At 49.3% G+C, this 25,512-nt stretch overlaps 3 protein-coding genes across 4 annotated transcripts in view; 1 reads left to right on the top strand and 2 right to left on the bottom strand.

Annotated features, from left to right (window-relative positions):
* dnaaf9 (dynein axonemal assembly factor 9) overlaps positions 1-5,665 on the top strand; it is a 28,111-nt gene extending 22,446 nt beyond the window's left edge. For both annotated transcript variants that reach the window (XM_030355838.1, XM_030355837.1), the window contains exons 36-37: positions 48-141; positions 1,187-5,665. In XM_030355838.1, coding sequence (XP_030211698.1) covers positions 48-141; positions 1,187-1,299 — 207 coding nt within the window. In that variant the 3' untranslated portion in view covers positions 1,300-5,665. The remainder of the gene's footprint in view (positions 1-47; positions 142-1,186) is intronic.
* Positions 5,666-9,376: 3,711 nt separating this feature from the next.
* On the bottom strand, positions 9,377-12,443 carry LOC115543627 (kyphoscoliosis peptidase). The gene is made up of 5 exons (XM_030356045.1): positions 12,275-12,443; positions 11,715-11,832; positions 11,022-11,213; positions 10,724-10,914; positions 9,377-10,419 (listed from the first exon to the last, which is right to left on the bottom strand). The coding sequence occupies exons 1-5, from the start codon at positions 12,414-12,416 to the stop codon at positions 9,377-9,379; spliced, it is 1,686 nt and encodes a 561-aa protein (XP_030211905.1). The 5' UTR covers positions 12,417-12,443.
* A 2,315-nt stretch (positions 12,444-14,758) lies between these two features.
* On the bottom strand, positions 14,759-24,688 carry LOC115543626 (moesin-like). The gene is made up of 10 exons (XM_030356044.1): positions 24,618-24,688; positions 20,416-20,499; positions 18,969-19,064; positions 18,340-18,614; positions 17,984-18,067; positions 17,524-17,670; positions 16,927-17,023; positions 16,101-16,264; positions 15,697-15,836; positions 14,759-14,817 (listed from the first exon to the last, which is right to left on the bottom strand). Exons 1-10 carry the CDS (start codon positions 24,627-24,629, stop codon positions 14,759-14,761), a joined length of 1,158 nt encoding a protein of 385 aa, XP_030211904.1. The 5' UTR covers positions 24,630-24,688.
* Positions 24,689-25,512: the final 824 nt, after the last annotated feature.

Genomic DNA, 25,512 nt, shown 5'->3' with positions numbered 1-25,512 from the left:
GTCCGAGCCGTCAGTGCTAACATGAGTGTCCCCCTGTGTGTTGGTAGGCTTCACGGCACCTGGAGCCGATGCCCTCCGGCTTCTTCTACAACGGACACCACTTCATGGACATCTTCGGAGAGAAGAGGCTCTTCCATCCCAGTATCCTGGTCTGTCAGCTAATCACACAACGTAGACCAGGGGTCTCAAACTCAACTTACCTGGGGGCCGCTGGAGGTAGAGTCTGGGTCAGGCTGGGCCACATCAAGTATTCCACAAAAAAAAGTAGCACAACTGACCCAATCTAAGTTAATGATAGGGCTATAATTAGATCACGTTGGCTATGTTTTGCTGAGAACAGGGGACATTTCATAGTGGTTGGTGGAAACCGGGCCATTTTTGCGTCCGTTGGCTTTTGTCGGGACTCAGGACACGCAACTCAAAATTGGGAATGTCCCGGCAAAACCAGGACATCTGGTCACCCTATCACAAGTGGTAAAAAAGCGTGGCAAGCGACTCAGCAAAAATGTGCGTTTGACAACAACGCGCTGGCCGCACTAACACTAAACTTTGATGTCAAGTAGGGGGCCACAAAATATCATCCCGCGGGCCTCAATTGGCCCCCGGGCCGAGAGTTTGAGACCCATGACGTAGACCAAAGTCCTCCGTTGCCCTCTAGGAGCTAGGAGGGGTAGAGCTACATTTAGATTTACATTGAGGGCATTTAGCAGACGCTTTTATCCAAAGCGACTTACAATAAGTACATTGTCGAAAGAGAAACTACATTATATCGCTGTCCGTGCAGTAAGGATGTTCATAGAACCAAGTGTCAAGCACTCACAATCGTGAGGTTAACCCATTCCCCGTATGCAACAAATATAGCTAGGATAAGATGCTACGCAATTAAGTGAGTTAACTAAGACATAAAATATGTGCTGATCCAACCACTGGGGATCTACATGAGATGTTCCCTTTATTCAATAGGAGATAAACCAACAATGCTCAGTAAGGGCATCAGTAGTACATTTACGTTTAGGGGATTTTGCTGAAGCTTTTATCCAAAGCGACTTAGAACCATTCATTCACACATGCACACACCGATGGCGGAGCTGCTGTGCTACCGTCGCCCCACTCACTGAGGTCTGGGCAGCGGGGTCATCATGCAGCGTCCTCGTGGTTTGCTACCCACCCTTAACACGTCACCCAGATATGGAGCAGTTCATCAGAGAGTACGTCTGCGACGCCAACCGAGAGATAGAGCTCTTCAACAGCCAGCTGGACCTCCAGACACAGCCGGACCTGTTCGACCCCCCTCTGTAGATCATCTCCGTCCGTCCGTCTGTCTGTCTTTCTGTCTGTCTGTCAGTGTGTCTTCGTTAAAGCCAAGGGAATCGTTAAGGGAGGGGTGGGGGGTGGGGGGGTGGCGGGGATGTATGTGAACAGACTCCCAGACCTGTGTTGTTTACCGGTCCAGACCAGCGCTCACTACGCTCTGAGTTTAGCTGCCAGCGTTGCGTTGCAGAGAGCAGAGAGCGTGTCAGCAGGTGAGCTGGGGGCTCAGGGCAGCTCTCCGCCGGCCTCTGGGCTCACCAGACAGAACCCAGAGTAGTGAGGAAGAGACACAGGCACACGACAGAACAACCTCCTGGAACCACCCTGAGAGGGGAGCTCCTGTGTGGGAGTGTTGGTGCTCGTGAGATAGAGTGTGTGTGGGTATGGGAGTGTGTGTGTGTGTGTGTGTGTGTGTGTGTGTGTGTGTGTGTGTGTGTGTGTGTGTGTCTGTGTGTGTGTGTGTGTGTGTGTGTGTGTGTGTGTGTGTGTGTGTGTGTGTGTGTGTGTGTGTGTGTGTGTGTGAGATTGAAGAGTGTGTATGGGGGGAGGGGGGTGTTAATGAGGGTTGGCTGGCCCCTGCCGCTATTCCTCGACTGGCACGAGGAGTCTGTAATCCTGCCCGGTCCCTGGTGGATATTCCCAAGAATCGCTCCTTCTCTCTGGTCACCCAATCCCCAGCACACCTGTTATCTTGTCTGGTTGCCACGGCGGCACGGAGAGGCCTCAGCTTGTGGAGAGGGAGCACTTTGTTATGTCGCTGTTCGCATAAACAACCCAGCTACCCCCCGGTGTCCATGCACCATGTCTGGGACGCGGTTTGGGTCCTACCGGGGGTTAAACCCGTCGTTTGTTTAGTATTGGTTAACGTGAATATATGTGTGTGAGGTCGCCAGAATCTCTCTCTGGCGATGTCCAAGGTCCTATGCATGTCCCCTTGTCCTCTACAGCCTTTCCTCTCCAACCTGCTCCTCGTGACCAGCCTGTTCTCCTCCGCGGAGTGGCTGCATCTTCATTTGTCTATAGCAATAAAAGCTGACCCGTTTTCAAGATGAAGGGTCCTCTTAGCCGCAGGTTGTATGTAGTAGTTACCTGTAGTCTACTGTAGTGCCCTGTGAACCGGGAGGTCACTGGCTGTGAATAGTAGGCGACTAAAGGAGCTCTCGTCCCGTCTGGACGGGAGCCACGCTTTGTCCATGGGGTCAGCAGTGACACGCACTAGCCCTCAGCCCTGGGGTCGAGACGGTGCCTTCCCTGCCTTCAAACACGTGTACCCACGCACAAGGGATGCATGATATTGGCCTTCTGTATACCGACAAAAACTCAAGAGTCCTCCTCTGACAAAACAGGAGGTCAGCCGACGAGGACGAAGTGTAACTTTATCCACAAGATTAGATGCGCACACATACTGTGTGTCCTGATTGGGTACGAGAAGTGCATGTGCTCTCCGCGACACTGCTGGCCCCATGCGGACCCCCTTCCCAAGCCACCCGGTTTGTCCAGGCCAAGCCATACTGCCCCGAGCTGGCAGCGCCACCGTCCCACACAGAAGCAGCTCGAGGGCGCATCGTAGAGTAGCAGCACGGGTCGTGGTTCCTTACTCAACGCTGTCCCTGAAGTGCACTTGTACTGACCCCTGAACCCTTTGAGGACCTTGCCAATCCCTGCTCCCAGGCCACTCATGCTCTTTCCTCGACTGATATTGAAGTATAATACACATATATGTATAGATAATATTTAACAAGATTTCTGACAAAGGATCTTCAGTCCATTCCAAAGCGAGTTGCCATTGGAACGAACCCCCCAGCCCAAGATGATGCGTGTGTGGGGGCGTTTTTTAAAAGCAGATTTGAACGGCGATTAGCGCTAAATCCTCGGCTGACAAACGAGGGTTTTCTATTTTGACGTGAACACTTGGCGTCCTTAAACGGATCTCTTGAAGCTGTGTGTTAGAAACAACAGTTGCTCTCAGCCTGTCGTTATGTCATGCCTTCGAGAGCAGCCGTCTGTGACAGCAGAGGAGCTCACGGCTGGTCTCTACCAGGCTGTACTGAGGGGAGAGCCACCATGGCCACCGCACGGGGCTCCCAATCCCCCACAGATCAGCTGGTCGGTCGCCGGGCAGCACTCAAAGGGTCGCGGTAGGGTCAGGTTAGATGTTATACATATCAGATTCAAAATAGCAACAACGCTAGCTACACAGTTACACTATTAATACTAATCTTATTACAAGTACCACATTATTTAGCATGTGTTCCGATTTCACGTGTTATTCCGATACGATGTAATGTGAATACGATGTCACGCAATATTCCGATTCAATGTAACATGATTACGATGGAACCTGAATACAATGTCACTTGATATTCCGATACAATGTAAAATGAATACGATGGAACATGATATTCCGGTAAAATATAACGTGAATAAGATATAACATGATATTCAGATAAAATGTAACATGAATACGATGTATCGTGATTACGATGTTGCGTAATATTCCGATGCAATGTAACGTGAATATGATTTAACATGAATACGATGTCACGTGATACTCCGATACAATGTAACGTGAATGCAATGTAAAGCAAACACGATGTCACATGATATTCCGATACAATGTAGCGTGAATGCAATGTAACGAAAAGCACGTTGTCACGTGATATTCCAATGTAACGTGAATATAGCGTCACTTGAATATAATGTCACTTGATATTACAACGTCACGTGATATTCCAATGTAACGTCAATATGATGTCACGTGATGTTCCCATTTCACATGACAACTATGTCACATGATATTCTGATGTCATGTGAATGTGATAGCTTTTATATTTTAAGAAAATTGCCTTTCACCAGACTGGTATAACAAAGAGAAAAATATGTACGTTTATTTTACATATCTGGCATTTTAATTACCTCAACGTGACACAAAGTATTTTTCTAATACTGTGAATTGAACAGTACACAGAAGTGATTAAACATCGCTTTTTTTTCCGCTACAAGAAATGAAAAAAAAGCTGTTGTTAAAAAAACGGAGAATCTGATTGGTCGCGAGAGGTAGGGATTCTGTGGTCCAGCAGTGCCTTGTTCCCGGCCAAGAAAACCAGATGAAATTTCCTGGGTCTCTTAACAGTGTTGGTGAAAGGCTCCATGGAGTCAATAATGTGTAGTAGTCAGCCAGAGAGGGGGGCGGGGATGTCGCAGAGACAGCCAGAGGGCTCGCCGTCGTTCAGAGAACCAATCAAAAAGCTGCACTCAGGCTGGCCTCCTCGACGTCACCACGTTCGTGCCTCCGCGTATTGAGTTTCGTAAAATGGCCGACGCGCTGTCCAGGAAAGAAGATGGCGTCTGATTCGAAAACACATTTCACCGGGGTGTCGAGAACACACTCTCAAAGTCTTGGAGGTTCAAGTGAAATGTGCTGCCAGCACCCGGCCTGAGTCGGGGAGGGAAAGCCGGGCCCGCTGCGGTCTGGAATGAAGAGGGTCGAGGGGCTAAAGTGGGTGACCCCCTGCTCACTGCACAGAGGGGGCCCCCGGGCAGCCCTCCTACAGTCTGTGTGTCCCGCACCCTCCTCTCTGGCGGTCCTCTCTAGCTGAAGTTATAGGAGAAAAAACAAAGTTTGGTGTTTCACTCCAGACCTGCTGTCCTCATACTGTGAAACAAATCACCATATGAGGGAATACAGGCTTCTGATTGGTTGCGAGTTCGGCTCTGGGGTTCCAAAGAGATTCAGTGATTTGGAATGTATGCACTTTTTAGACTTTTAACACTCGTATTCCGTCACCTCCTTGTTCGTATTAAGAGGGGTGGGTTCTGAGAAAAAACGTTTTCTAACCAAACAAAAACCTCTGGGCACTGATAAAGAGTTTGGGGATAAGAGATGTTTAGTTTGGGGTATCTGTCCGACAGGGGTTGATAGTAGTTTAATTCCTCTCGTTTTTTTCTCAGGTATTGTTGTTCCCGCACCTGAGATCCAGAGATTTTGGTGTCCTGTTGGCACAAAGGGAAGATAATATGAATCAAATCAGGGAACGTTTGATGTCCAGCCGACTGAATTAGATGTGGGCATCGAAAAAACAAGGGCTTATTTATTCTGTGGGCCAGACGTAAAAATTGAGATAAAAATAACTGGCAAAGCACAGAAGAGAAGAAAATAAATTCTTTATTTGCCAAAATAATTCCAACCTTGTTTTTTTGTTTTTTTTAAGGGCAGTGTTCACGAGAAGCGAGTGAAATCGATTTTGCAATTGCACAAAACTACTGTAACTTCAGTTTTTATCCTGTGACTGATGCTTTTTATAATCTCGTTGTATTTATTGCACCAATTAATCTATTAAATATTTCTAAAGTTCTTCTTTGTTGTTTGCCTTTTGTTTTATCACTTTAAGCGTCTGACCTCCCCTTTCAGGACCCCCTGAACAATGCAGGAGAGTGCCCCCCCCCCCCCCCCCCCTCATGTTTGGGGCCGCGGGGGGTCCTGGTTCCTCAGGGGGGGGGGGCACAAAACTAATCAAGCAGGGCTATCTTTATGCGTGTGCACATTCTTGTCTGGGCACATGTATGTGTGGCTGTGATTATCTGAATGTGTGTGTGTTGGTGTGTGTGTGTGTGTAATTATTAACCATCACGGATGGAAAGGCAGCTGAAATAGAGCTGTGGGCATGTGTGGAATCACTCTACACATCCCCTTTCCCTCTGAGTGTGAGTGTGTGCGCATGCACCACTGAGTAAAGGAGAGGGTGTGCGTGTGGTGTCTGAGTGTGTTTGTGTGTGTGCACGTTGGTGTGCATGGTTGTGTGTGCGTGTCCTTGTAATGTTGCCAGGCAGATATGGCAGCTACCATGGATATCTTCTGACATCAGAGCTTCCTCTCTTTCTCTCCCTCTCTCTCCCTCTCCTAGTTCCATCGCTCTCTTTTGCTCCGTCTTTCTGTCTACTCTGCTTTCATTCCCTCACCCTCCCTTCCGCCGTCTCACTCTTCCTTTTTTTCCGGTTTACCCCTATCTAACTCCCCTTTTTGCTCCTTCTCCTTCTCTGTCTACCCTCTAACCTCCCTCTCCCATATATTATTATCCATATATTCTGTCAATCCCTCTCCCTCCCTCCCCCTTTCTCTCTCTAGGTCTTCCTCGGACGAGTCCTCCAGCGGTCCTTCCAATCCTCTCGATCCCCTATGCATCTGGCTAGTTCGCCAGCGCTTTCTGTTCCCACGTCTTTCAGAAGTATGTCCACGTATGTTGGTGTGGGACGTCCTCTTGATCGATGCCCGTGTGTTGGTTCCCATAGCACCAGCCTGCTTGCTGGAAGCTCGCGGTTTCTCCTGGCTGCTACCTTCTCGCTCAGCCCTGGTAGCCCACCATACAGATGCTTGTTGGTAACATGCACGTTCTGGTTTATGTTAAGTACTGTGCGGAGCATTCTGGTGTAGCACCCATCCAGAGACCTCTGTAGGGTTGGCTTCAGGGTCCAGGTTTCACAACCATACAGTAGAACAGACTCCACTCCCAGGAACTTGAAGTCATTGACTTCCTTCAGAGCAATGCCCCCTGTTGTAATTAGGGGTGGATGGTCCGGGAGGATGTTGTGATTACCTCGGTTTTCTTGGCATTTAGCCTAAGACCAACCTTGGCACATTCCGTCTCCACTCTGGTGAAGAGCTCCTGTGCCTGCTCTACACAATCCGATATCAGGCTGATGTCGTCTGCATAGCCCAGCTCTGTTAGGACTACGGCAGGGTATCTCCTAGACCTCCTCGGTGTAATGGTGAAGCCGAGTTCCAGCTCTCGTCCACTGATGGCTTGCCTGAGTGCGTAGTCCATCACTATAATGAAGAGGAAGGGGGCGAGGGTGTCTCCTTGTAACACCCCTGCTAGGATGTCAAACTCCTCACTGTCGCCATCTGGGGTTACGACCCTTGCTCTTGTGCCCTCATACATGGTACCTATTGCCCGAAGTAGGTTAGGAGGGACAGCGTAAGCCTTAAGAATGGTCATCATCACTCCTCTGTGTATTGAGTCAAAATCTTTTTTGAAATCAATAAAACACAGGACCGCTGTCAGGTTGTTCTTTTTTACCTCTTCGATGATCCTCATTAAGGCTAGGATCTGGGATACGGTGGCTCTCCCCTCTCTAAAGCCATTTTGGTTCTCTCTCAGGTGAGGGTTTATGGCACCCCGTATCTGATTCAGTATCATACGGTTGTACATCTTTGCGATGATACATGTCAGACTGATGCCTCGGTAGTTGTCTGGCTTTGATAGATCTCCAGATTTAGGCACGGGGATGATGTTGGAAAGAGACCACATATGGGGCTTGATGTTTTCCATCAGAACTAGGTTGCAGATCTCCAGGATGAAGTCGTCGAGGTTGCATTTTTGGGGGAATGCCGTCTGGCCCAGCACTTGTCCCTTGCTTCAGGGTGGAATTTACTGCTGCAAGCTCACTAATTTTAAAGGGGCCATCGTCAATTTTGAGATCTCTTAGGACGGCAGATATTTCTTCCTCAGCTCCATCCACTCTCGGGTGGGTGCCGAGGAGATCACGGAAGTGGGTGAACTAGGTGGTCACTCTGTCCTCTGGGCTGCAGCCTGCTACCTGTCCCTCCTTCGACCTCTTGCGCCCACTCATCTCATTTCTGACCCTCCATGACTCCCCAGACCGTTGTTCCCCCTGCGCTGCCTCCACTCTCCGTACCTTCTCCATCAGCTCATCCCATTTGAACTGATCGTAGGTATTGAAGAGTCTTTGTTTGGCCTCGTTCAAAACTCCACGCCTCTCGGTGGTCCATTCGCGGTCAAAGCTTCGTCGCGCCTCCTCCACAATTGCACGTGCCTGCATGACCTCTGGATGTCTAGAACTTGGGGAGATTCTGATCCTCTCCTTTTTAGGCTGTGGGGCACAACTCCTCACAGCTAAACTGTACTTGCTGTTAAAGTACTTTGAACCATAGTACTTTAACAGTACCCCCCTATTTAAACCATATCTGTGAGGTACCCTCCCACCTCCCTTGTGTTGTGTTGCTGTGTTTGAAACAGCAGAAGGATGGGGTGTACCCCCCTTGCTGGGTTCAACTCCCTTAAGGATCGCCTACATCATGTAAATAGGATGAAACTCACACAAGGCAGCAGTCCAGCATTTGTCCTTAATCATCAAGTAAGTTGTTGTGACCTATTAAAACCAGTTTAAACAAACCATTGCTCTGTGATTATCAATCCTAAATTTGACTTAAAATCCTAAACAGGAAAGGTAGACCATTACAATCAAATCCTCAATGGCTACCTGGTTAATAAACAGTAAAGAGACTCAGGGTTTTAACAACAATGTTTTTATTACTGCACGTCGTTTAAACAGTCGTGGTTACAGCGGAGGCCTTGGCTAGTATGTGTACTGGTATGTTCCCCACCCTTGAACAGCGAGCAGTTCGGAGCTCCATGGGGGAAACTGCCAGTCAGCAGTGTGCTGCTGCCATCCTGTCTGTCTGGGACAGGGGGCAATAAATCCTTGCATTTCCTCCCTGGGCTTTGAGTCCCCGAACCTGAGCACTGGGTCTCGCGGCACGCCACAAAGAGGTGCCAGAATGCGGGGGGACAATGGCAGGAAGGCTTTCTCTGAGGGCCATCCGAACGAGCTTGTTTGTGATTGTCTGCCTACCTGTTTCGTGTCAACTTGAAAGGCTCTCAGGTAATGGCACTCGAGAAAAATAAAAAAGCAACAATGCTAAACGTGCGGACCAGCCTCTGGCATCGGTCATGGACACGGACCCCCTGTTTGGTCAAGCCTGTATCAAAGCGCTTCTGAAGAAAAGCGTTTAGCGGCCGAGTGGTTTAAGCGTGGCTTTAACGTAGTGCGGCTGAACCCCTGATGTCAAAGGCCAACATGATGTCCATGGATCCGGAGTACTCCGAGGAGGAGGACGCCAGCTGGACCTGTCGGACGCCCCCTGTGAACACATCCCCCTCCCACACCCGGCTTTTGTTCATCTTCAGCTCCACCCTCTCCTCCCCAATCGCGCTCACCTTCTTGGCCCCCGGGACCCTGACCCTGAAGCTTCCCCCAGGCGGGTTTAGATGCTGGGGAAGGGAAGCCCCGGCTGCTCGCAGCTGCTCCTCAGGACAAAGTCACATATGGGGTTGAAGGCGGCGCCGGGGGTGGTCCGGGCGTAGAGCCCCAGGCGGTACACCCCCGGGCCGGGCAGGCTGGTGCTCACCATGACCCTGCTGTCGGTGAAGGTGCAGAAGAGGTGGCGCTCCAGGCGGACGGCCGGCTCCTGGCCCTCCGCCCTCCACAGCACGGCGTGGAGCTCCAGGTCCTGCTGATTGTGGAAGGTGACGTTGCACTTCCCCTGCTGCGTGCTCACCAGCACCCCCGTGTGGTTGAACTTGGAAAGGCCCGCCTGCAGCGTGCTGGTCCCCGGGCCGCACTCCGAGCCAAGGCCCGGCGGGAACAGCTCAACCTCGGTCGCCACCTTGCAGTGCAGCAGGAAGTTTGCGGCGTTCTGGAAGCGGTCCTCCGGCTTGTCGTAGTCTCGCACGAACACGGACAGGCGGTAGAAGCCGCGGGACGGGCAGAGCGTGTGGACCGTCAGGCCGTCCGGGCGGATCTGCGTAGCCAGGCATCGCTTTGTGAGGGCGGGCTCCAGCCCCAGATGGACCAGCTCGCACAGGGCCATCAGAGACCGGGAGGTCTTCATCGTCAGCTCCAGCTCGCCCTCTTCCACCTCCAGCATATGGCTCCCCGGGGAGCCTCCCGGGGCCACGCCCAGGGCCTCGGAGCCGACCTGCAGGCCCCAGAACCATGAGGGGTTCTCGGGGATCTCCTCCATGGCCCTGGGGGCCGGGCACTCCACGGTGAAGGAGCAGACAGAGCTCAGCGGACCGGAGGCTAACTCGAGCCGGGCGTAAACCATGATGTCGTAGGTCCCCTGGGCGCGGGGCAGGATCTGCAGGCGCATGGTGCGGTGGGACATGGTCATCACGCCCCAAGAGGACCTGCTGGTTTCCTTCTGCTCGGCGTTGCCCCCGTGAAGGAGGTCATGTCGTGGGGTGATGTCATAGGTGTAGGTCACTGACATGGAGGAGCTGATGGACAGGTTCACCTCCCCGTCGTCTGAGGAGGGAAACACAGCACTGGTTAAACAAAGCTTGTTGTAAGGGCTGTTTCTGATCGGTCAAATCAGGGACCAGCCTGTGATGGGATTGAAGTATAAGTGTTAACGTCTACTGAGTTGGAATTGGCAGCAACATAAAGATACTCCTAGTTTGACCGTGTTTACAATTGAAGTTGTTCCTGCAATATTTTGGGGACATGGCATAACTATGCTAGCTATGCTTCCTGTGAATCCTCCAAAGTCTCGGTGAACTATGAACAGGAGTGATGTGAAACCTGCCTATCACTAAAGCTGGAGGCCCACCTGTGATCGTGTAGAAGTGCTTCGGCTGGATGAGCTTCAGGCCCAGGGTGAAGAACGTGGAGGACTTTGAGACCAGCATCTCAAACTCCTCCCGGGTCATGGGTTGGTCCAGGAGCTGCCATTCCTCCTTGTCAGGGAAGTGAGACTCCACAAAGTCCTCCGGATCGGTCAGGAAGTAGAAATCATTGAACCTAAGTCAAGGAAACGCAGCAGAGGGTTTGAGGTGAAGACTAAGACTTCCAGAGGACTTTCCATCGTCTCGGTACTCTTGGTTAATGCTTCTGAGTCTGCGTCTTACTCCTTGACGAAGCTCTTGTGCTGCATGTCCATATGACCGGCGCCCCAGCAGGCGTCCATGAGGAACCACTGCCCCCCCAGCAGCACAGCGTTCCACATGTGATTCGACCGCACGTCCCGGAGGCTCTGACCCGGCCGGTGTCCGACGCCCTTGCCGTAGCCGCTGACTTCCTGGCACTGGAGGCCCACCTCTCTGAACATACAGCAAACCAGCTTGGAGATATCACTACATGGTAATGATCATTACTACATCATATGATACCTCTATATATATATATATATATATATATATATATATATATATATATATATATATATATATATATATATATATATATATATAAATCATATGATCAATGGCTGATCCATTGGAGTGTTAGTAAATGGACTGCATCTATTTAGCGTTTTTTTGTAACCAGTGGGCACCCAAAGCGCTTTAAAATATTGCACCCACATTCACCCATTTACACACACATTCACACACCGACGGCGGCGTCGGCCATGCAAGTCGACAGCCCGCTCGTCAGGAGCAGTCAGGGTGAGGTGCCTTGCTTTCAGGGATACCTCGAACTAGCAACTTGCGGTTACCATCCAACCTGCTCTACCTCCTGAGCTACTGCCGCCCACAGCACGACGAGAGGAGGAGGATGGAGCTAGGGTTGGGGGAACAGAGAGAGGGATGGAGGTCTCTGACCTGCACATCTTCAGACAGAGGCTGGCATAGCCAGAGCAGACGCCCTTCCCTGCAGCGATCACCTCCTCCGGGGAGTACAGCATCTTCGACTGGCCCAGGTACCCGCTCACATCGTACTCTGCAGAGCAACACATGCAGTACAACTTCAATATTAACCAAGGGTACGTCAATATCTCTGAACCTTATAGTTGCGTTAAAGTACGGCTAACTAAACCTGAACCTTATAGTTGTGTTAATGTATCTCTAACTAATCTTGAACCTTATCGTTGTGTTAATGTTTCTCTAACTAAATTTGAAACTTATAGTTGCGTTAAAGTATCTCTAATTAAACTTGAACCTTATAGTTGCGTTAATATATTGCTAACTAAACTTGAACCTTAAAGTTGCGTTAAAGAATTGCAAACTAAACTTGTCTCTTGTAGTTGCGCTAAAGTATTGCTAACTAAAATTGTCTCTTATAGTTGCTTTAAAGTCTTGCTAACTAAGTTCAGAGCAGCAGAATCGGCTGAGGGGTTGGGAGTGGAGGGGGTGGGGGGGATCTGGGCTGGAGCCAAACCCACCTATGTTGTGGCACAACCAGACCCAGATGGCTCGCAGCCTCTCCAGCTCAGTCTGAGCTTCCTGCGTGATGATCTGGGCGATGGTCTTCACCTCATACACACACTTCTGCTTCAGCTGGAACCACACGGCGAAACACAGCATGGGAAGCTTGATATTAGTGCTGAAATGTGTTACAGATTAAGTTGTCTCTTTTAAAAATCATATTATTACTGAAAGTGTACAGCCAATACATTACCATTGGACACACAGCAATATCTATATCTATATATATTTATGGAATGACCTACTTTTATTTTTGGTTATTTATTTTATATGTGTATTTCCCACAACTTGTCAATAGAGATGTCAAAGGTTTTGCCAACTGAGTGTCTAACATTCAGCAGTATTCAAGCACTACAATTCTCTCTGAAATGATAGAGACACAGCTTCAAATACAAAGGGAGAGAACCTTTTACTCAGTCTATTGACCATTGTTGGGGTGAACTGTTGTTCACGGACATGGACAGTCTCAGCACTGGAGAACTCGCGCTTGGAAAACCAGCCATGCGTGTTGGGAACATGAACCATATAGTGTAGAAAATGTTATGAATCATACGTGTTGTGAAAACGTAGATGTAAAACCAAATTGTAGAACATGTATTATCTGAGTAATTTGTGTTGAGAAGCATACATTTTATGAATCATACATGTGTGCCCGTGTGGTGAATAGATGATGTCTTCTCCCTTCTAAATGCTTCAGAAGCCTCCATGTTGTGTCGCGGCCAGACCTCTGTCCCGCTTGTGTTTAATCTTATGGCAGGTGCCTCTCCATTAGCCCCCACCACCCAGCAGCTGTATAAATAGGACCCCACTAACTACTTCGCTGGAAACTGTGCTTTGTCCACGTCCATGGACGTCTCCCATGGAACGTGGCTGACCTTTGGGAGCCGGGCCTTAAGAGTTGATTATGGTTCCACCACGTTGACGCAACGCAAGTGGTTTTACGGACCCGTTACATCCTCTCGGACCCTCCTTGCGTCCACCGCATGAGCCTGATTAGCACAGCCAAATTTTTTTAACCAGCAGAAAGGGCTGTGGTTGGTCCGCCTACTAAATCCCGATGCAGAACCGAAACAGGATGAATGCTGCGTCGAGGCGTCTGCATGGTCCTTGCGTTGCATCAACGTGGAACCATAATCAGCCTTTTAGGGTTGCTCTCCTAAGGCTTGTGTGCGGCGACCACACCGCCCCGCCACCAAAGCCTGGTGGATTAGCCGTTCCATTTGGCGTGGTGGCTCCTGTCACGCTGTGTATTGGGATGTGTTTAAGAACTCGGGTCCCGTCTGGGTTCTTGTGTTTTAAAAGGCCCTCCCTCTCCCGGGAGCTACTTAAGGTAAAAGCATTCCCGGGGTGTCTCACGGGGTTCTCTGTGATGTTGTGCAACCTGAGACTGTGGCGGTGTCCGGGTGCAACCCGCCGCCGCTCACCTCCGCCCCGACCCTGATGGCGTGGGCGTCGACCCGGCTGAACGCCTCCAAGCCGGAGAACAGGTCCTTCCTGCACCGCCTCTTCCCGGGCGTCGCCTCCCCCAGGCCCGTCTTCGGCTCTCCCTCCGGCTCCTTCCTCACGGCGCTCTCCAACTCCGCCAGCTCTCCAGCCTGGAATGGAGAGACAAAGACGGTTCAAAGTCAGCTTCCTCAACACACGGCCCTATGGACACGTGGACCACCATCCCCAGGTGCGCACCTGCTGCGGCGCTAATGTAAGGAACACATCTGCTTCCTGTAGGACGGCGTACTGTACTTGCATGGGATTGGCGTGACATGGGGCCCTTCTTTAGAGCCTCCGCTAATAAAGGAGACGTAGCCTGTAGCATACGACCCGGCAGTTCTCGTTAAACCCTCGGGTCCCACTAGTCGTAAGTCACAGTTCAGCCTCAGTACTTCTACTTCTAGGAGCGGTAACACCACAGTACTAATGTGGTAGTATTATGGCATATCTGATACCATGGTCTGTAGTATAGAGGATGGTAATCTACAGATTCTGGTCCAGACAGTTAATCGGTACTGTGTTACTACGCTTCATTACTATTGTAATACAGTACCTAGATAACTGCCTCCTCCATCCCCACCACCTCCTGCCTCCATGAGCCTACCTCCACCACCACCACTACCACCACCTCCTCTTCCCATCACCTCCTCCACCACCACCACCTATCTCCATCACCACCACCCTCCCCCCTACCCTGAATCCCACCCATCGAGCTCCTCCAACATCAGAACCGCCTCCCATCACCTCCTCCACAACCCTGACTCCACCAGCCTACCTCCCCAGCCCTCCACCTCCCCCTCTCCTCACCAGCAGCTCCTCCTTGGCGATGATGGCCTCCATGCGCTCCGTCTCCAGACGCGCCGCCTCCTGCTCCACCCTCCGCCGCTCCTCCTCCAGCCGCAGGCCCCGCTCCAGCTGCTCCTGGAGGTCTGGGGGGGAGGAGGAGGAGGAGGTCAGAGCACAGCCTCTCCAGAGGGGACACACCGATCGCCCCCGCCACCTGGGTCCTCCTCTGGGGACGGGGGGGGAGCCTAGAGGTTCTGGGGCCCCAGGGGCCTCTACAGGGGGGACACACCTGTCCACCCAGCCACCTGGGTCCTCCTCTGGGGTCGGGGGGGAGCCTGGAGGTTCTGGGGCCCCAGGGGCCTCTACAGGGGGGCTAGAGTGTGTTTGGCCCTTTATGCTGATGTAAGGGCCTCTGGCAAATGAAGTAGATCAACAGTACTGTACAACTTAAACAGCAATATATATATAACATAGATATGTAATTAATTAAGGACCTAGTTTCAGAGGTCCTTACACTTAAGTTTGAAAAACGATCCTCAAGATGCTTCGTGACAGATTGTCTAGCCGTTAATGTTAGCATCCCTGTGAGCGTACGCTGATGGCATCACAAGTGGTTCGTCTGGGTTTCTGGTTTAGTCGTTAAGAGGCAGTATGCTCACGGCTAGGAGTCACGAGTCTCGACCCCATGGGTATGTCAGCTGGGGTCCCAACCCCGAGGTAAGGCAACATGGACCTAGTGTGGAGCTATTCCCCTTCAATCTTTCTTCTTCTTGCTTAATCAGTACAGGGAGTTTCATTAATTCACCACCTCAACAGCAGAGGGAGCCGCCTCCCACTGGGTTTGGTTTGGTTTGATCGAGTGTTTTTTTATGTAACTCTCGTTCAGAGACTTTTTTTTACACGATGATGAAAGGTCTGATATGGTGATTCCTGATTAATTTCTCCAAAAGTACGTTGCGTTATTCCGTAGACAACATGTTGTGATGTTATTACTTACTTTAAGCGGGCAATCAATTGAATATTTTTTATATATTTTTTGCTTTATGATAGAGTGAGATAGACTGGAATGTATTGGAGATAGAGGGGGGGACACTCAGCAAAAGACCATGGGTAGGAATCGCGTTCTTCGTGGTCTCCTCATACTGCGACAGCCGGATCTTCAGGTCGCGCGTCTCCCTCTCCATCTCCGCCTTCTTCTTCTTCTCGTTGGCCGCCTGCTTCCTCTTCTCCCCCTCCAGATTGTCTCTGCGGAACACAACATGGATGTTCACCTTCACGGCGTGGACCTCCCATGATTCATTGCTTCCAACCCTCCCCGAGATTCTAACACCGAGATTGAGTTTGTGTATTCGTTTGTGTGTTTGCTTGTTTGTTTGTGGTTTGCTTCTGGGTTTGTTTCTCTGTGTGCGTGTGTGTGTGTTTGCCTGTTTCTGTGTTCGTTTATTTGCCTGTTTGCCTGGTCGTTTGTGTGTCTGTGTGTTTGAGTGTGTTTTTCTGTGTGTGGCCCACCTCTCGATCTTCTTCTGCAGCTTCTCCTCCTTGGCCTGGGCCTTCATCTGCTGCACCTCGATGGTGTCTGGCTTGCGGCGGCGCATGTACAGCTCGTGGTTCCCCGTGCACAGCTGCAGGATGCAGCGGTTCACACGCAGACGCGGCGCGTAGAACACAAAGTCCTGCGCACAACACACGCGTCACACACCAACTCGTAACGTGGAATTACATCTTTATTCACGTTTACATTGAGGGCATTCAGCAGACGCTTTTATACAAAGCGGCTTAAAATACTGTAAGTACATTTGTCAGAAGAAGAGAAACAATATATATCGCTGGGGGTACAGTAAGGATGTTCATAGAACCAAGTGCCAAGCAATAACAATCACTAGGTTAACCCATTCCCTGTATATAGCAAAGATAGCTTGGATATGATGCTACACAATGCTAAGTGCTATTCTTAAGTGCCAGGACGTACAACATACAATAAGTGCGTACATTAGGTACAGGTGCCAGGGTGTACAAGGTACAGTAACTATCATTAAACTGTCAGTATAATTTATGATATTCAGAACTATACGATATTAGTCCATGATTTTCATCCCTTATCTCTTAAAAAAAAAAAAAATCTGATTGCCTTTATGGCAGGAGGTAAATAAAGACATCAACGCAAGTCGTGGAAAACGTAGTACAACATGTTTGCTCGTGGGTCGAATTCAAACCTGTGACCGGGTTCAAACAGAGGCACGACGCCCGTTTATTTAACTACATTGTTTCATAGACATGAGGGTAAACACTGTGCGTCTCTCTTCTTCAGTTCAGAAGAGGGTTACCAGTTACTCACCGGAGCTTTCCAGTCGATGGGCTTGATGATGAACTTCTTGTCTTTTGAGGAGATGCTCCGGATTTCGCTCCAGGCGAAACCGATCTTAGGAGTGAGCCTTGGGAAAGAGTTCTGCCCGTAATGACTTTTGTATATGAGCAGATAGTTTGTACATGTGTGTGTGTATATGTAAATATATTTATATGTACACACACAGAGTCCACGGCTCATCTTTCAAATACTGATAGCAAAGACACCAAAAATGACTAAAGGTTAACACATTGACAAGACATGACAAGCATTGAAATGAATAGAGCAGTTAATGTAAATAGGAAAACTATAAAACCCCAAAATGAAAAATAAAAATCAAGGCAAAAAAAAGCATTAAGAAATGAGACCTCTCTCCCTCGACTCAATAGGCAAAATTATTTAAATTGCTATCAGTGTAACGTCAGAACCCACACGGACACAAATTAACTCTGTGAACACAAACCCTTGGTCTAGCGGTCAAACGTGCTGGGGGGGGGGGGGGGGGGGGAGGCTGGGTTAGTGGCCGCAGCCCAACGTCACACACACACGCACGCAAGGACACGCTCGCACACGCGCGCTGGGACTCACCTGTCAGCATTCACGTAGATGTTGAGGCCCAGGGCGTCCACGCTCAGCCACAGGTCCGTGCTCTTCCTGTTCTTGATCTTGAAGAAGTTGACGCCGTACATCTCCAGGTCCTGGGCGACCTTCAGGTACTCCAGCACCGCGTCTTCTCTGTGGGCCAGGGTTAGGGTTAGGGAGCACACACGAGTTAGGGTCAGGGTGAGGGTTAGCGAACACAGAGGAGTTAGGGTCAGGGTTCGGGTTAGGGAACACACACAGGAGTGTGGTCGGATGAGACGGCCATTTTGTGTCATTTATTGTCATTCATTAACACTGCATAACATCCATAGAAATGTCCTTTTTTTTCTATTGTTGAATGACAAATTGAATACAATTATTTTATTGTATTGTGGCCTATTCGATATGCATTAGTCATTAAGTAATGGGTCAAAGGGTAATCGGAGCGGATTCCAGGTGAGCTCACTGGACCATGGAGCCGTGCTCGTCGTGCCAGGTCTGCACCCGCTCCTCCCACTTGTCCTTGGACATCTTGTGTCGGTCCAGAACCCTGGGCAGCAGAGACAGAGGGTGGCCGGGGTTAGCTAAGGCAGCGGTTCTCAAATAGGGGTACGCGTACCACTAGTGGTACTTTGGAGCACTAGTACTAGGTATCAGTGTGTGTGTAGGTCTGTTTTTGTGTGTGTGTGTGTGTTAGGTGTGTGTGTGTGTGTTAGGTTTCTGAGTGTGTGTTAGGTGTTCTGGGTGTGTGTTAGTGTTATGTGTGTTAGGTTTCTGAGTGTTTGTTAGGTGTTTTGGGTGTGTGTGTGTGTGTGTGCGTACCTCTTGGGCAGCAGCCGGTCTCCGGACAGGTAGCCGCGCTCGTGAACATGCTTGTTGTAGTCTCCGAACTTGGCCTGGACGGCGTAGGAGGCGAGCAGCACGGCCGTCTCCGGGGGGCAGTAGATCTCGTCGCCCAGGATCAGATCCTTCACCTGCAGGAAGAAGAGCTTCTGGGTCACGTCCTTGATCAGCTCGTCAGCCACATCCTCCGGGTAGAACTTGGCCCGGAACTTGAACAGCAGGGGGGACTCCTTCCTCACGTCCTGGGCCGTCACCTGGGCGGGGGGGGGGGGGAAGGAGAGGACGTCCGAATGTGGAATGAATGAACGGGGTAGACAGCAGTGTGAGAGTGAAGAAATGAGGGCATGACCCCGAGAAGCACTCAGCTTGGCATAGCATTGTGTAGCTCAGCGCGGCTTTGCAGAAGTATATTCAATTCAAAATATGTGTATCTAATTGTAATTAGACAAAGAAATGCAATTTATTATTCTCCTCAAAAGAATAATTATTATAAATCGACTTAAAAAACTGATTATTCTACACGTAAAACTCCTTCCATGAAAGCATAAAACTGATTTTTGGCAGGACCAGTTCATTCAGTCATCTGTGCGAGTCCTTCCTCTGTTTACCTTCTTGTCAAACTTGAGCCAGGACTGGAAGCCTTTGTTGTCCAGATACTGCAGGCCGAAGTACCAGATCTCCCTCAGGCCGATGGTCCTGGCCACCTTGGACACAGAGAACACCGATTCAGCCATTATAGTTACATTCTGATACATCATGTAGCAATCTGTCAAATCTGGGCTCTCAAAATCACAGTCTCCTCAGTCATCTAACAAACGCGGTCTGATCTGGAATCTCACTGTTCGGAACTCTACAATCACAGCCTGATCGGTCTTTAAATCACAGTCTAATCGGTAATCTAACGATCACAGTGCGATCTTAAATCTTACTGTTCTGAAATCCACAATCAATGTCTGATCTAGGATTTTAAAATCAGTCTAATGAGTAATCTAACGATTGTCCTGTTCTGAAATCTGCAATCACCGTCTGATCTAGGATCTTAACTCAGTCTGATGAGTAATCTAACGATTGTCCTGTTCTGAAATCTGCAATCACTGTCTGATCTAGGATCTGTGATAAAATCACAATTTATTGTTTAATTCGACAAGTACAGCATAACCATCATCATCGTCATAATACACTCAAAATCTAATCAGTCACTGAACCATCTGTCATAATCGTATCTTAGATTAGACTTGTCGTGTGAGCCTGTATAGCAATTCTGTCCTTCTAAGTATCTCCAACAGAGGTCTCCCTACATGATCTGGTCATCATAGGGTCATTGTATCACGATTGTGTTTCCCTGTGTATTCAATCGTCACGACATGTCTGTGTGTCACATTAGTGGAGTTCTGAGTTTAGTATTGCTTTTAGACTAGTGAGTGAGACCTAGAGACGCATTGAGACTCAGTGAGACCTAGAGACGCAGTGAGACCTAGAGACGCAGTCAGACCTCCTCTCCCGGTCACAGCAGAGGGTGTGTCTGCAGGATGAGTCAGGGAGGAATGTGTCCTGATCCCTAGGTATCGGAGGGTCGATAGCAGGGTGACTCAGCACTGGTTAGACTGGTACACACACCGACCAGCACTGGTTAGACTGGTAGCTACACCCATTAGCACTGGTTAGACTGTTACCAACACAAACCAGCACTGGTTAGACTGGTAGCTACACCCATTAGCACTGGTTAGACTGTTACCAACACAAACCAGCACTGGTTAGACTGGTAGCTACACCCATTAGCACTGGTTAGACTGTTACCAACACAAACCAGCACTGGTTAGACTGGTAGCTACACCCATTAGCACTGGTTAGACTGGTACCCACACCCACCAGCACTGGTTAGACTGGTACCCACACGCCACCAGCACTGGTTAGACTGGTACCCACACGCAACCAGCACTGGTTAGACTGGTAGCCACACCCACCAGCACTGGTTAGACTGTTACTCTGGTTATGGGTTAGAACTCCTTCGGGGTGGTGTTTTGGTCGGTTTGGGGTCAGGGTTAGGGTACTGACCTGGTCAAAGAGCTGCTTCCCCGTGGTGTTTGGTTTGAAGGAGAACTCTAGCTCTGCGTCCATGGTGGTCACCCGGACGTTGATCTGCAGAACACACATCGCCTCTCTTTAGACACATGACCTCCCAGCCAACACCTCCATAACAATGCGGTAAGTTAAGTTAGGTTATGCTATGCTATGCTATGCTATGCTATGCTATGCTATGCTATGCTATGTTATGCTAAGCTATGGTATGCTATGTTATGTTAGTAAATGTTATGCTATGTTAGTCAATGTTATGCTGTTAGTCAGTGTTATGCTTTGTTAGTCATTGTTATGCTATGTTATGCTAAGCTATGTTATGTGATGTTAGATAGGTAGAGACAATTGTGTCTTAGCGTCATGCAATCCCAGCAGTGCATGAATTTGTGTACGGGCAGCCGGGAATCAAACCCCTAACCTGGCGGTACTGATGCGAAAACATACCAGTTGGACTACACAGGCTGTAAGAACTATATGCATTCATAAATATCAGACAAAAATTAAACTAAAGGATTCTAAAAGCCTTGCATTTGAATTTTCTTTGATGCTTTTTATTATAGTGATAGACAGAGAAGCCTGGGAGGTAGAGGGGAAGGCATGCAGCAGAGGACCACAGGCAGAAATCGGTAAGGACTGAGCCCATACAGAGCCTGTACGCGCTCTACCCGGTGAGCAACCGTTGCGCCCCAAAATCCTTCAGTTTGTTGATGCAGGTTCTAGAACTTAACTTAAATGAGTGTTCAACGGGTCTTGAATATGGCTTAAACAGTTCTCGGATATGTCTCCGATGCATCTTAAACATTTCCTGAACAATTCTTCTTGAATTCTTCAACAGCTATAAAAAAAAGGATACTATATATCTATACAGTATATATATATATATATAATATTTTTTACATTAGGCACTCAATTTTGCTGTACTCTGGGCAATGTCAATTGAGGTTGCTCAAATTAAAGCCCTCCTACAGAACCTCCAGCCAGCTCAGGGTGTACCAGCCGCGGCCCCTGCGGCTGCGCAACTTACTTATCCAGAGGATGACATGCTGTCTACAGCTGCGTCCTGTAGCCTCTTTATAGAGGAGGAAGAACAAGGGGTCTGCAAGGTAGCGTCCTTTGCCTCTCAGGCTTTCTCTCAAGGGTCTCTGGGCGGCTCGGCTAGAGAGTCAGTGTCCGGCCGCGACACTGTTAGACCAGACGTGCGAATGGTCCTGGCATGACTGGGGTTAGAGGAAGCACCTGTTTCATCTGCACCTGTGAATGTCTTTTTTCCACAGGCCGCTCAACCTTCCGCTTTCTCTTTGCCCCCCTCTGAGCCGTACATCGCAGAGCTTCATAGATGCTGGCCAGATTCAAGGGCTCTCTCCCATCACACTAGTGATAGGAGATTCCTGGCAACTATGGCCAACGCTGATACTTATGCCTTGGACCGGTTAGCTCCGATTGAGCCTGCTATAGCATCCCTGGTTGTCTCCCCAGACGAGGCTCTGAGAGCCGATGCGCGCTGCCCTCGGCCCCAGTGCAGGGTTACAAATGACCTCCTTACCAGGAGTTACAACATTGCTGCCGGTGTGGGACGTCTTGGGAATTCACTTTCTCACATCTTTCTGGTGCTGTCTCAAACTATACCGGGGTCAGGTGCTGATCATTCAGCACAGAGCCTCAGTGATGCTTCACTGCAGACTTTTGCGTATATGTCTAGGGAGCTAGGGAGATTAATGTCAACTGTTACGTTGGCTCGCCGCCAGGTTTGACTGGCGCATCGCCCCTGTCGGAGGTGTGTCGACGGACCCTCTGTTCTCTTCCAGGGGTCCCAGGACAGACATTTGGGCAAGGTGCTCTTCAGGCCCTTGAGTCACAGCCTACTTCTGGTGGCTCCACATTGGCCAGGAAGGTCATGGTTCCCACTAATACTGAAACTCCGCAATGGAGAGCCTTGGTGCCTCCCAGAGAGACAGGACCTTCTGTCTCAGGTAGGCGGACGCATATGGCACACGAATCCGGGGCGCCTGCGATTGTACGTGTGGCCCCTGAGAGCTAGGACCCGCTGCTGACGTCTTGCGATCAGTCAGTGGTCCGTATCATTTTTAGTTCAAGGGCACCCTCCACTAAGTTGCTCTATGCAAACAGGTGGAAGTTGTTTTCACAGTGGTGCGTGGCATGGGGCGAAGTCCCAGAGACTTTCTCAGTGGTAGTGATACTACACTTTCTGCAGTCTGTGTTTGACAACAGGAGAGCTGCTTTTACCCTGCGCGTTTATATGGCCACGATCCCGGCCACACATGCAAGGGTGGATAACCACAAGGTAGGGTCCCACTAGCTAGTCAGGCAGTTTCTGAAGGGAGCCCAGAGGCTTCAACCTCCACGATCCCTGAGGGCAACATCATGGGACTTGCAAGTAGCTCTGAGGTCCTTATGTCTACCCCCATTTGAGCCACTAAGTCAGGCAGACCTGACTCGGCTGTCCATGAAGATGGCATTCCTCCTTGCCATTGCGACTGCAAAACGGGTGGGTGAACTCCATGCCTTGTCAGTGAGCCAGGCGTGTTTGCGCTGGCACGCAGATGGATCAGGAGTGGTGCTCTGGCCGAATCCATCCTTCCTACCCAAACGATTGTCTCCCCATCATGTAAACCAATCAATCGAGTGGACTGCTTTCAATCCCCTAGGCTCTCCAGGGGGTGCAGAAAGAGTGTCAGACCCGTTGTTATAAAAAGATTTGCATGCTCAATAAAGCATACAATTTGCCACTCGCTACGCGTGCATTTTCATTTTCCCTCTAGGCTAAGCCCCGAATATTTATGAAACCTGGAACTCCCTTGGTGTATATACGTAACTAATTGAGGAGAACGTTTCAACGTGAAGCTGTACTAAAAGACATCCTGCCCTTTTCCACAACGGAAAATTCAGTACGGTGTAAAAAAATTGTCTGTGAACCCTGACCCATTAAAGTGTTGACCCAACTGTTTTATGAAGTGACTATTTAGTGCACACCAGGTCGTAAAGATAAAGTCCTGAAACATCGGACCGTGGCATCGTAACTCCAGCGACATTCCCTCACACCATGCCACCAAATCATGCAGAGAACTGCCCAGGGCTCAGAAATTCGCCGCCGCCACTTTCGCCATAGCAGCAACCTTTACATTGTGGTTTCCGCCCTAGGATATGCATGGCTCGTAATTGGACAGTTACTCATTACCAATACAGAGAGCATTCCTTCTGCTTCTTAACATTTTTTGTGCGCTTGTTCAGCGCTTTGTAGCGCAGTTTCTGCACGAAGTGCTCGACACAAATAGAGTTCGAATGATATGATTCACTAATGCCACACTTATCGGTGGAAATATTGTTGGTACACGTCATGTCCGAAAACGTAACCAACTTTGGGTTAACCATTTCACTTTGAAACGCCGGCATCTGTTAGAGCACACAGCACCATACATCAGCCAGTGTTCTTAGGCCCCGTCCACACGGAGACGATTTTTGGGTGAAACCGCAGAAGTCTTGTGCATTTCGGCCGACCGTCCAGACGGAGCCGGCGAATCCGGTGCCCGAAACCGCACATTTCTGAAACCATGTCCGAGGGTGGTTTCAAATCTATCCAGACCTATGCAGTTTCGTGTTAGGATTTGTGTGGTCGTCTGAAATGCAAACGATGACGTCATTAGCCCCCCACCAGCTGGGCAACGTCAGAGTTACGTTGAATTTTTTATAAAAAAAAATTCTATTGGGTAGTGGTGTTGCTGCTCTGTATCCACAGAGACAACGCAGTGATATGATCATGAGCAGTTAACTTCTAACTTGAGAGACAGTGAAATCCGCGAGCTGCTGATCATGTGAGAGAAGGTGATGCAGTCGTATTAAACAAAGACGTTGAACGATGACTTTGGGTTGAACAGCAAATACCTTTAGACCTTTAGTGTCTCCATTCATTATGTCACAACGTCATTGAAGATAAGTGGCTGAGTTCTCATGACTTGGTGTCAAGAACCAAGCAGAACAGAGCTCTATCCAACACAATACGAGTATCAAATCAAACATTGTCCCGTTACAAACCCAGACAGAAGACATTAGGGGGAATGTAATTATACCATCGTCATGTCATTATGTCATCATTGTTTCACCTTACAAAACTTAATTTAGGTTGAACTAAATCCCCCACGAGGAACCAAAGAGGAAGATCTTACTGTTTTAGGCATCTTGGCCTGGAGTGTTTTCAAGCAGCTACAGTAGAAAGTTCTCTCAGAGCAGAGAGGGATGGAGGGAAGATGCTGGGTGGTCTGCGAGCAACTGCACCTGACTGATGGCTGGGGCTGACATTGGCTCCCCCCAGCAGTGGGGCAAGGCGGCTGGGCAGGGCTAACGTCCTTTGAACCCAGCTGGAGGCCGGTGACGTGGTGGTTTTTCCCGCTCGCACACACCCCCTCTGGTCCACGCCCCCTCCGCCGGGGCAGGGGTGGGAGGCTCATCACAACGGAAGCAACTAACCCCCCCGCCGATAGCGAGAAGGAACCCAGCGACCTTTGACCCTTGAGCACACAATGATGAGTTGTTCCTTCAGGAGGCGCCGTAGGGAGAGGATAGGAATAATGGAAGCTTACTTAACCGCTCAAATATCTCTTTCCCTTATCTGTACTGCCTTTGACTTCAGCAAGGTAAAGAACACTCTAGTTGGCATCATTAATACCATGTCTTTGAGTGGTTGAGGATTAAGGCACTTTATTCAGAAAAACTGTCAAATAAGGACCTTTTTGATTTTTTCCCCAATTTCTTTTTATTAAACACTACAGATGGAATATCAATGCAGACAATGTGTTCATCTGATGATGTGATCGTTTATTTGAAAGATTGAATTTGCTGTGATAACCGATAGCTGTGGTTAGTGTTTTCTGGTGTTGATTATCAGCTTCTGTTGGGAAGTAAACCATTACTAGACTGAGAGGGGAACTACTAAACAACACAAGCCTGCAGGTAGGAGTCGAAATGTGGATCAAATGTCCCAATGTGTGGTCAGCATCAACTTACTGTAAAGCACGTACCTTAGTTGTAAAGACTTGTAAATAACTTTACTTCCTAGTACTT

This window comes from Gadus morhua, chromosome 5, assembly GCF_902167405.1.
Source record: "Gadus morhua chromosome 5, gadMor3.0, whole genome shotgun sequence".
NCBI lineage: Eukaryota > Metazoa > Chordata > Actinopteri > Gadiformes > Gadidae > Gadus > Gadus morhua.
This window is presented reverse-complemented; position numbering and strand designations above follow the sequence as displayed.